This window comes from Salvelinus sp. IW2-2015, unplaced genomic scaffold (genome assembly GCF_002910315.2).
Source record: "Salvelinus sp. IW2-2015 unplaced genomic scaffold, ASM291031v2 Un_scaffold8072, whole genome shotgun sequence".
NCBI lineage: Eukaryota > Metazoa > Chordata > Actinopteri > Salmoniformes > Salmonidae > Salvelinus > Salvelinus sp. IW2-2015.
Genome location: NW_019949332.1, coordinates 1 through 11,512, shown reverse-complemented (window position 1 = coordinate 11,512; position 11,512 = coordinate 1). Strand labels below are relative to the sequence as shown.

The 11,512-nt window shown below is 41.3% G+C and overlaps 2 protein-coding genes across 2 annotated transcripts; both read right to left on the bottom strand.

The window, feature by feature from the left end:
• Positions 1-6: 6 nt before the first annotated feature.
• Positions 7-6,946, bottom strand: LOC112079459 (cytochrome P450 2U1-like). Its single transcript, XM_070442343.1, is given in 13 exon segments — positions 7-505; positions 868-1,035; positions 1,279-1,317; positions 1,320-1,370; positions 1,373-1,438; positions 1,626-1,778; positions 1,781-1,819; positions 1,822-1,839; positions 1,842-1,957; positions 2,149-2,176; positions 2,179-2,459; positions 5,239-5,245; positions 6,318-6,946. Coding segments are annotated over 13 exon segments (1,599 nt in total). The 5' UTR covers positions 6,769-6,946; the 3' UTR covers positions 7-323.
• Positions 6,947-7,055: 109 nt separating this feature from the next.
• LOC112079458 (phosphatidylcholine:ceramide cholinephosphotransferase 2) lies at positions 7,056-11,065 on the bottom strand (the record flags this gene model as incomplete). Its single annotated transcript, XM_024145406.2, is given in 3 exon segments — positions 7,056-7,891; positions 10,901-10,938; positions 10,941-11,065. Coding segments are annotated over 3 exon segments (349 nt in total), but the record flags the coding sequence as incomplete, so codon positions are not given.
• Positions 11,066-11,512: the final 447 nt, after the last annotated feature.

Sequence of the window (11,512 nt, the reverse complement as noted above, 5' to 3'; positions counted from 1 at the left end):
AATAACTAAAAAACTGATTTTTGTCTGGACTATATCTTCTGGTGGAAGAATTAAGTTAGTAATGTTAGTATGAATTGACTTATCAAAATAATGTTTTAATTAAAATATGTAATTAATTGTTATTTTAGTAACAGTTTTATAAAAGCAATAAGGCACGAGGCAGTATCATGAATACAGTCACAGACAAATGGGTTGACTGGCCGATGCTGTCGCATCGTGGCCAACTAACGCCGTTTACCTGTGACTGTATTCATGATACACCACTTCCTCTTGTGCCTTATGGCTTAATTACGGTGTCAGCGGTTGTTGTTCGTCTGGTGGCCTCACCGCCGGGGCCTCACAGTCACAGTGTATGAGCAGGGGGCCAGGGTGAGGCCAAAGCGCCCGTGCATGGGAGGAGGGGCCAGCCCCTCGGGCAGTCTGAAACTGAAGGCCTGCAGCAGGCTGGTGAACATCAGGAACAGCTCCATCTTAGCCAGCTGCTCGCCCATACACACCCTGCGTCCTGGRAAAGAGAGGGAGAGAACACTGTAAAGATGCACATTAAGTCATGGTCATACTAAGTGCATTCCAATAATAATCCAGTAAGACTGTGAAATCAAATGATTGAAATGTTCAGTCGTGGCCTAACTGCTTCATACTCATGTAGGGGTATTATGGGACTTTAACAATCCAGTGAGATTGTGAACTAACCTTTTGAACCTTGTTTCAGTGGATTTTACAGGAGCCTAACTGTAAATGTCCACAGTAGAAAGGCTTCATTCTCAGTGTATACCGTGTGACTACACTCCCSTTTGCCAGTCGTAGAGCAAGTCGCTAATGGGACCCCCACATACGTCTGTCGAGAGAGACTGCCTTACGACCTACCTATTCCGAACGGTATGAAGCACTCTTTCCTCAGGAGATTCCCCTGGTCGTCTAGGAAACGAGAGGGGTTGAAGTCGTCTGGCTCCTCCCACACAGTGGGATCCCTATGGACAGACCACAGGTTGGGGATGATCACTGTGCCCTTAGGGATCGTATAGCCACGGAACTCTTGCCTCCTCACACGGGGCGGCCAAACCGCGACAACAACAGACGAACCATAGCGAAAGGGTTGTACTTTCCTGTTTCTGCTGCAGCAGCCCTAGTCCCTGTTGTAGTGTTGGTCTGGTGGAACTGACTGACCAAGTTGTTGAGAAAGCAATTCAATACAACTTTATTGATCTGACTGTGCATAACGGAAGTCAGGTTCTACCATAGAATTAGAATGACTAGTATGGGTTTCTCTCACCTCACCTGTGGTCTCTGAGGCCATGTGAGGGATAGCCAGGGGACCACCACAGTCATCCTCTGCACCTCCATGATGGTGGCCTCCGTGAACGGCAGGCTCCTTTATCAGTGAGAGACGGGACCCTGTCTGGGCCCACCACTGCATCGATCTCCGCCTGCACCCTCTCTGTGGTGTGAACGGGTACAAATGACATGGAAAACATTATTACAAAGCAACGAGCATTGGGAAACAGGACACTGGATATGTTACACATAGCATTATGATTGGGTACTGTACTACATCATGCTACAACAAGGAGTCTCTTTCGGTTACATTGAACTGGTCCTCTACACCCCTCTTCCTGATGTAGTACCTTGGATATCTGGATACACGACCATGTAGAGCATCATCCACAGCACTGTGTTGGTGTTGGTATCAGTACCAGCGATGAAGAGGTCTCCTATGATGTAGAATAGATAGTCCTCTGAGAAGCTACTGTCCGTCTCCCCAGCGGCCTCCTGGGCAGCATCTCTACCAGGTACATGTCTATGAGATCTCTGGGTTGGCTGGGTCTAACGTCTCCCTAGTCTGGTGATGATCTGCTTCAGGAAGGCAGTGATGTCCCTTTCCACTTGCCGTACCTCTCTGAAGACACCGAAGGGCAGGTAGTAGAGTAGGGGGAAGACATTGATGAGGACCGCCACGCTGTTAGAATAGGAGTAGAATAGATACGTTACTGCCTGTTTTCTGGGAGAAACTGAAATGTGTTAAGCGCTTAAGGGCACACAGCAGGAAATTCTACTTGAGATCAGAGACCAGCAGTTACCAGTTCAGTTCCCACGTCTTTGAACAGTCAACCTTCCGCTACTGATCCACATCTCTAACCTCTAGGCTACCTGTTGGCGATGATCTCTAGGCCGCGGGCATCAGGTCCAGCAGGGCGCCAAACTCCCGGTCAGCGTGGTGGAAGCGCTGGCCCAGGGCGATGTAGGAGATTACGTTGGACACAGAGTTAGTTATCAGAGGGGTCAGGTCCACTCCTGAACCCTCAGTATCTTCCTCGCCGAGACGCAGAAGCTCAGATTTGACCACAAGCCAGCCCCTCAAGGATACAGGGTCCAGGCTCAACTTGCCCAGGCCAAAGTTCCGCAGCGTGGTGTGGCAGAACTTGCGCTGCCTTCTCCATACTGGTCCATAAGGGCAAAAACTATGCCTAAGGTTCAGAGAAATGATACGAGGCGAGGACAGTTAATAGTGCTGTCACTATGCACTAGTACACATATGTCATTATTTACAGAGCAAAATTACATTTCTCTTTTCCTTTTCTGCTTGGAAGACTTTTGATGAGAATAATATAATATAACAATAGAACAGACCAATATAATATAACAATAGAATAGAATAATAGAATAGAACAGACCAAAATAATAGAACAATAGAATAGAACATACAATAGAATAGAAACAGACCAATAGAAGATAACAGACCAATATAATAGAACAATAGAATAGACCAATAGAATAGAACAATAGAATAGAGCAATAGAATAGAACAATATAATAGACCAATAGAAGAGAATAGACCAATAGAATAGAACAATAGAATAGAGCAATAGAATAGAACAATATAATAGACCAATAGAAGAGAATAGACCAATAGAATAGACCAATAGAATAGAGCAATAGAAGAGAACAGACCAATAGAATAGACAATAGAAGAGCAATAGAAGAGAATAGACCAATATAATAGAACGAATAGAATAGAGCAATAGAAGAGAACAGACCAATAGAATAGACAATAGAATAGAGCAATAGAAGAGAATAGACCAATATAATAGACAATATAGAATAGAGCAATAGAAGAGAACAGACCAATAGAATAGACCAATAGAATAGAGCAAATAGAAGAGAATAGACCAATATAATAGCAATAGAATAGAGCAATAGAAGAGAACAGACCAATATTAAATAGACAATAGAAGAGAAAGACCATATAATAGACCAATAGAAGAGAATAGACCAATATAATAGACCAATAGAATAGAGCAATAGAAGAAAATAGACCAATATAATAGACCAATAGAATAGACCAATAGAAGAGAACAGACCAATATAATAGACAATAGAAGAGAATAGACCAATAGAATAGACCAATAGAAAGAGAACAAACCGATAGAATATAACAATAGAATATAACAATAGAATAGAGCAATAGAATATAGCAATATAATAGAACAATATAATAGAACAATACAATAGAGCAATAGAAGAGAACAGACCGATAGAAATAGAATAATAGAATAGAACAATATAATAGAGTAAATAGAATATAGCAATAAATAGAAAATAGAATAAACCAATAGAATAGACCAATAGAATAGAGCAATAGAATAGACCAATAGAATAGAGCAATAGAATAGAAACAATAGAATAGAGCAATAGAATAGACCAATAGAATAGAACAATAGAGAGACAATAGAATAGAACAATAGAATAGACAATAGAATAGACCATAGAATAGAGCAATAGAATAGACCAATAGAATAGAACAATAGAATAGAGCAATAAGAGAATAGAGCAATAGAATAGAAACAATAGAAGAACAAATAGAAGAGGCAATAGAATAGAACAATAGAATAGAGCAATAGAATAGACCAATAGAATAGAACAATAGAATAGAACAATAGAAAACAAAGACCAATAGATAACCAATAGAATAGACCAATAGAATAGAAAACAATAGAATAGAGCAATAGAATAGAACAATAGAATAGAAACATAGAATAGACCAATAGAATAAGCAATAGAATAGAGAATAGAATAGAACAATAGAATAAACCAAATAGATAAGACAATAGAAATAGAGCAATAGAATAGCCAATAGAAATAGAGCAATAGAGAATAGAACAATAGAATAGAGCAATAGAATAGACAATAGAATAGAACAATAGAATAGAACAAAGAGAGGACAATAGAATAGAACATAGAATAGAGCAATAGAATAGACCAATAGAATAGAGAAATAGAATAGACAATAGAATAACAATAGAATAGACAATAGAATAGAGCAATAGATAGAACAATAGAATAGAACAATAGAAGAGGACAATAGAATAGAACAATAGAATAGAAGCAATAGAATAGCCAATAGAATAGACAATAGAATAACAATAGAACAGACCAATAGAATAGACCAATAGAATAGACCAATAGAATAGAACAATAGAATAGAGCAATAGAATAGAACAATAGAATAGAAACAATAGAATAGACCAATAGAATAGAGCAATAGAATAGAGCAATAGAATAGAACAATAGAATAGAACAATAGAATAGAACAAATAGAAATAGAACAATAGAATAGAACATAATAGAATAGAACAATAGAATAGAACAATAGAATAGAGCAATAGAAAGAAACAGAACAATAGAATAACAGAACAATCTAATATAACATACCAATCGAATAGAACAATTGAATACAATAATATAATAGAACAATAGAATAATATAACAATAGAATAGAGACAAAGGAGAGGAGGGCTTCTTTGGTTTATAGTTCATCCATGAGGTGCTCTTTGATCATGGATGAAATACTATAAAACAAAAGAAGTTGATGCTGGATAGTAAACAATGCCAGAACAGCCTTTGTTCAAACAAACTTCCAATCAAGGCACTCTCATGTAGTGAATCTTTTTAAAGCATTTATGTTTTACGGCTTATGCGTGGCAAGATTTTTAAATTTAAACAGACGTGTTGTGGCTACAGCCGTCATCAAGGTGACAAATAATAGTGGTGAACAAACAGGTGAATATCCCAACTCTCACAGGAAGTGACTCAATTCATTACCATACTGTATGTAATTGATGAAGTAAAGAAACTTGGAGAAAGAAAACACATTCAAGATATGAAGATGAACATGGAAAAACAAGAATGCAACACCACAAAGAAATGCAATATCATAAAAGGTGAAAAACTAACTGGTACACGTGACCTCATTTACCAAACTTAAGAATGGAGAACCAAAAAATAAACCCATCTTTACAGGAAAGGAGAATAATCAATTTCCTCATTTAGACCTGGCAATACAGTGGCCTTTAGTTTAAAAATCCAGAACGTTTTGCATTGTAGGAGGTGTTTGAGACCCCTGCGAGCACTGGGACCTCTTCAATGGCAATGGCTTTCAGGGTGTTTGGGCTGCCTATGTGGTGTACAGGCTGCCCAGGTGGGTGCTTTTACATAGGACGTACTAAGAGAAGGCTCAAGGACAGGGTGTCTGAACATGCCTATGCTATAAGGACTGCTAACGACAAGTATCCTTTGGCTAAACATTACAGACAGATTGGCCATGCCAGCCCAAACTCTCTTAAAGTCATGCCATTGAAATGGTTCCCATTTCTCGCAGGTGGGGGCGATCGTCTCAAACACCTCCTAAAATGCGAAACGCTCTGGATTTTAAACTAAAGCCACTGTATTGCCAGGTCTAAATGAGGAAATTGATTATTCTCCTTTCCTGTAAAAGATGGGTTTATTTTGGTTCTCCATTCTTAAGTTTGGTAACATGAGCTCATTGTACACAGTTCGTTTTTTTACTTTTATGATATTGCATTCTTTCTCTTGTTATGCCATGTTTTTTGTTCATCTTTGTATCTTGAATGTGTTTTTCCCACCCATTTTTTTTTTACTTTATCAATTACATATGGTAATAAAGTGAGTCACTTCCTGTGAGAGTTGGGATATACACCTGTGTGTACACCACTATTCTTTGTCACCCTGATGAAGGATGATATAGCCGCAACACGTCGGTGTAAGCCACAACGAAGGCGTTTACATTTTTCTGTTACATGAGAGTGCCTTGATTACTCGTTTGCACAAAGGCTTTTCTGGCATTGTTACTATCCAGCATCAACTTATTTTTGTTTTATAGAACAATAGAATATTCACCGGGAAAAACGCTCATCCAAGACCGCTCATACGATGAGTCAAATCGACCTCAGCAAAAATCTATTGACTATTGTGCTTTCATACGTTATTACGCACAGGTTGAGTCTAGAAGCAGCACTTACCTTTCCGCTTTGTCATGATGGTAACGGTGGGAATCTCTGGTCTGTCGGAGAACACATCTGCCCGGTTTGAGAGGGCATCCCTGACCACTTCATATCCGTTCAGTACTACTACGAGCTGACTCCCTACCCACATGCTGTAGATGTTACCGTAAACTTTAGCTTGTTCCGTGATAATAACTTGAGGCGAAATTAGAGCTCGTGTTTTTGACTTTGGAACGTCCTTCCCTCCCCAGCCTCCAAACCTCCTCCAGATGAAATTGGGAACCAGAAACCCGCCAAAATTTCCAACTATTGGCCATGGTTTAGGACCAGGRGGAATATTGGAGAAATCCTGGTGTTTGCGAAATGTGTGCATTAGATAATAGACGGCCACGAATACTGTCAAGGCCAGAATGCAGACATGGGACAGCGCAGAAGTGCCCAGGAGCTCGTGCCATAATTCCATAACCATGGGGTTTATATCGGCTGCAAAGCACAAAAAAACACCTCGTAATCCTTGGAAACGAGTTGAATATTTAGACTCGTCAAAATATTCTAAGTATAAGTTTAAAGATGGTTTTCAGAAGGTTCTGCCATGTTATTTTTGTAAGYAAACGACGCATGGTGATTCCTAGCTTCCTATTGGTGGGTGAGAGAACGGGTGGTGTGATTGGTGCGTTGATAGATGACGACGGCAAAGGGGTTGACCCGTGCARGCGTCATACTTCTCCTAGTATCTGCACTTTGATTGGACAAAACTGAAGTCAACGTGTTCTTTTTTTATTATGAAGGTATAAATTATGGTACATTAGGACACACAATCATATGAGACTAAAGACTAAATGCACATTGAATGCAAATTAATATAAAACATTGAAAACAAACATCTTCAAGTTTGCAATTTAAAATTGCATGCATTTGTATTTAAAGGCACATTTTGGAAATTATATATTTTTAAAGTACTTAATATTCATTAAATCAAATTGATGTAAACATAATAAGGTATAGCTCTATAAAATGCAATTTTTCTATTGGAGTTTTGAGTAAAGCTGCAAGACAGTGGCAAAGCGCTGCATGACATCGTAACATGTTGACTTCAGTTGAGTTTGTTACAGTAACATTCACAAGAATAAAGAACATTTTCAAATAAACTGACCTCATAAATAAGATACATTGTAGTGGTGAAGTACACAAGGACCCAATGCATGTGGATTATGTTATTCTTCTCAAATACTTTCCCTATATGACCATTTCCTCRCAAACTTCAACTATCCTTCACATAATACTTTAAAATCACATAATAGACCATAAATACTGCATGAATACAAAATAGGTTGGGGTGTTCAAAGCAACACTGGTGGTGAATGCCTGGTGAACAAGATCCTGAAGTGGGGTGGAGCCCCTACTCTCTACTCCTCCCGCAGGCTCTGCACTGCACTGTACTTCTTACAGGAATTCTTAAGGCAGGCAGGGGGCCAGGTGATTGGCCAGCAGAAGGAGCAGGGCACCTGGGTCTGCACGTTCCTCTCAAAGAAGTTGAACACGGGGTTCCACCAGGTGTTGGTGAGGTAGTTGTTGGGCGAGCACCGCAGGGCCTGTCAACAAAAACAACAGACAACTTAAAYGTGAGCATTACATCATAGGAGTCCTCTTCATCGCTGGTACTGATRYCACCACCAACACATGGTCGTGTGTCCAGATATCCAAGGTACTACATCAGGAAGAGGAGTGTGGAGGACCAGTTCAATGGAACCTAAAGAGAACYCCTTGTTGTAGCATGATGTAGTACAGTACCCAATCATAATGCTATGTGTAACATATCCAGTGTCCTGTTTCCCAATGCTCGTTGCTTTGTAATAATGTTTTCCATGTCATTTGTACCCGTTCACACCACAGAGAGGGTTGCAGGTGGAGATCGATGCAGTGGTGGGCCCAGACAGGTCCCGTCTCTCACTGATAAAGGCAGCCTGCCGTTCACGGAGGCCACCATCATGGAGGTGCAGAGGATGACTGTGGTGGTCAGTTAAGAACAAATTCTTATTTACTATGACGGCCTACCCCAGCTAAACCCAGACGACGTTGGGCCAATTGTGCGCCGCCCTATGGGACTCCAAATCACGGCCGGATGTGATACAGCCTGGAATCGAACCAGGGACTGTAGTGCCGCCTCTTGCACTGAAATGCAGTGCCTTAGACCGCTGCACCACTCGGGAGCATTAGCACAACAAACAAAGACAAGGAAGAGCCTTACTGAAGAATAAATAGTCCTCTTTTTAATTTTTTGGTCTTTTAGCAGATGCTCTTATCCAGAGCGACTTACAGGAGCAATTAGGGTTAAGTGCTGTGCACAAAGGGCACATCAACAGATTTCACCTAGTCAGCTAGGGAATGGAACCAGCAACCTTTCAGTTACTGGCCCAACCTCTTAACCGCTAGGCTACTACCCAGCCAAAAACAATTATAAACTTTGGCATAAACTATCTATCAATAGTAGTAATATGGATATGTGAACATCTCATATTGTGCAATTCAATAATCAATGGAATTGTAGACAGTCACGCAATTGACACAACTACAAGGGAAGGAGCTGTAATAGTAAATGTCAGGCCCTATTATGATGTCAGTCTTAGTTTTGTCCAGCAGAGGGAGTAACACCATGCCAACACATTATAGCACTTCTATAACCTCCACACATTGTGATGACACTGCTATCAAACAAACGTTCACACTTGTAATTCACAGAACTATGGGAGGTTTACACAACATTTCCCTGAAACATTAAGGTCATTACGTTAACATTAGGTTAATCATTATGTAAACATGCAGAAAGCGGTCGTCTTTTGAGGTGAATCTCACAGGGTGGGTAGAGCCATCTATCATCATGATCCTAGCCAGGCCTAATGGATGAGGATGAGGGGTGTACTCTGATTCGTGTAAACACTGTGGTAGGTGGTTCAGAAGAGTGTGTGAGTGCTTCTGGCATTGCACGCGCACACACAAACACACGTACAGCTAACCTTGTGGGGACACACAATTCAGTCCCATTCGAAATCCTATTTTCCCTAACCCGTACTCTTACCCTAAACCTAGCTCATAACCCTAAAACCAACCCTAGCTCCTAACCCAAACCCTTAATGAAATTCTAACCCTAACACGAATTCAAACCTTAACCCTAAACCCCCTAGAAATAGCATTTGACCTCGTGGGGACTAACAACATGTCCCCAGTTGGTCAAATTATTGTTTTTTACTATTCTTGTGAGGCCTTTTGGTTGTAACTATTTCTTATCGGTCTATTAACTAATTTACCGCCTGGTGATTTCACCAGGCAGGCCAAAACTACATCCCACAAAAATGTCCCTGCCTTTTCAAACAGCTCTTACATTACAATGGCATTATCATAATTTCACATATTATTCCAACCTCTGTGGGACAATACATTTAAAACACAGATAAATCAAGTTTGAGACTGCACTGGGCCTTTTAAACTGCTGTATTGTCAGTATGTTCTTGCACATCCACCAAGAGGTCTGCAGAGAAAGCAGGAGAGATTGAACAAGCTGCTTGTCAAAAAGGGACACTTTTTGTATTTTGTCTCATTCTCACTGGTGGGTGTAATTAAATTCATCTTGTAAAGAAGATTCTAAAGCAGAAGTTTTCTGCTCTGACCCGACGAGATCCAGAGCCTGCTGGTTTTCTGTCCACCTGATATTAATTGCACACACATTTACGTCATTTAGCAGACGCTCTTATCCGAGCGACTTACAAATTGAAGTCATACATATTCATCCTGGTCCCCCGTGGGAATGAACCCACAACCCTGCGTTGCAAGCGCCATGCTCTACCAACTGAGCCACGGGACCTACACGGGACACACCCGGTGTCCCAGGTCTAAATCAGCCCCTGATCAGAGAGGGAACAATGAAAAAATGCAGTGGAGCTGGCTTTGAGGTCCAGTTCAGTTTGAAGGTTCTGAAGACTGGTAAGCAGTTTCTGCTGGATAGTATCAGTCCATCTGCAGTATCATCAAGAATCTACTTTATCATCTCTGTCCATCTGCTGTTTATCTATCTGCTTCTACTACATGACAGTATCATGTCACCTGGATGTTGGCCATGGTGTGGTACCACCAGAACAGAAACGATTACTCTATCTAGATCACAGAGTCGGTGGCACCTTAATTGGGGAGGACGGGCTCGTGGTAATGGCTTTAGCGGAATAGGTGATCTAGAATAGGGGATTCCATTTGTTCCGTTCCAGCCATTATTATGAGCCGTCCTCCCCTCAGCAGCCTCCACTGATCAATATCTCACATGGATGACCAGAAGAGGACGTGTCATTTATTTTGAAGATGTTTCATGGTCACACACACCAGATAGGTGCAGTGAAGTGTGTTGTTTTACAGGGTCAGCCAAAGTAGTACGGCGCCACTGGAGCAAAATAGGGTTAAATGGCTTGTTAAGGACACAGACAGATTTTCACGTTGGCTATTCCAACCAGCAACCTTTCAGTTACCGGCAACCCCTCTTAACCCTAGGCTACCTGCAACCCCAGTTATAATCTAGTATCAGCATCATTGTAGATTGTACAGTATCAGCATGTCACCTGGACGTTGGCCATGGTGTGGTACCACCAGAAGAGGCTGAGGTGATGAAGTAGGCTACCACCACATCCACACTGTAGTGTTCGTGGGCCACCAGAATACACACCACTCCCACAGCAGCCAGCAGCCAGCACATCAGGTGGTACCACCAGAACGTCCGCGGGAGTCTGGACAAGACAAAAAACACACAGGAGGTTCTTTCATTTCATTAACCTGTCAATGTTAAAGTGGGATGACAATATAAACATATGAATCTGGAGGAGAGGGGGGGAGACAGACACACACAGGGGTTGTGTATGCGTCAGTAAGGTCAGACGTTGCATCCTCTTGAACAAGTCCACACAGGAGGGAAGGTAATAGATCAGGGCTGTCAAACTCATTCCATGGAGGGCCTTCTTCCAATTAAGAACTAGAACAACCAGGTGAGGTGGGTGTTCCTTACTAATTAGTGACAAGAGAGAAGTGAAAACCAACAGACAGCCCCTTAGAATGAGTTTGACACGTGTAATAGTGCAGGGTTTCCCAAACTCGGTCCTGGGCCCCGCTTGGGGGACCGTTTTGGTTTTTGCCCTAGCACTACACAGCTGGTTCAAATGATCTAAGCTTGATGATGA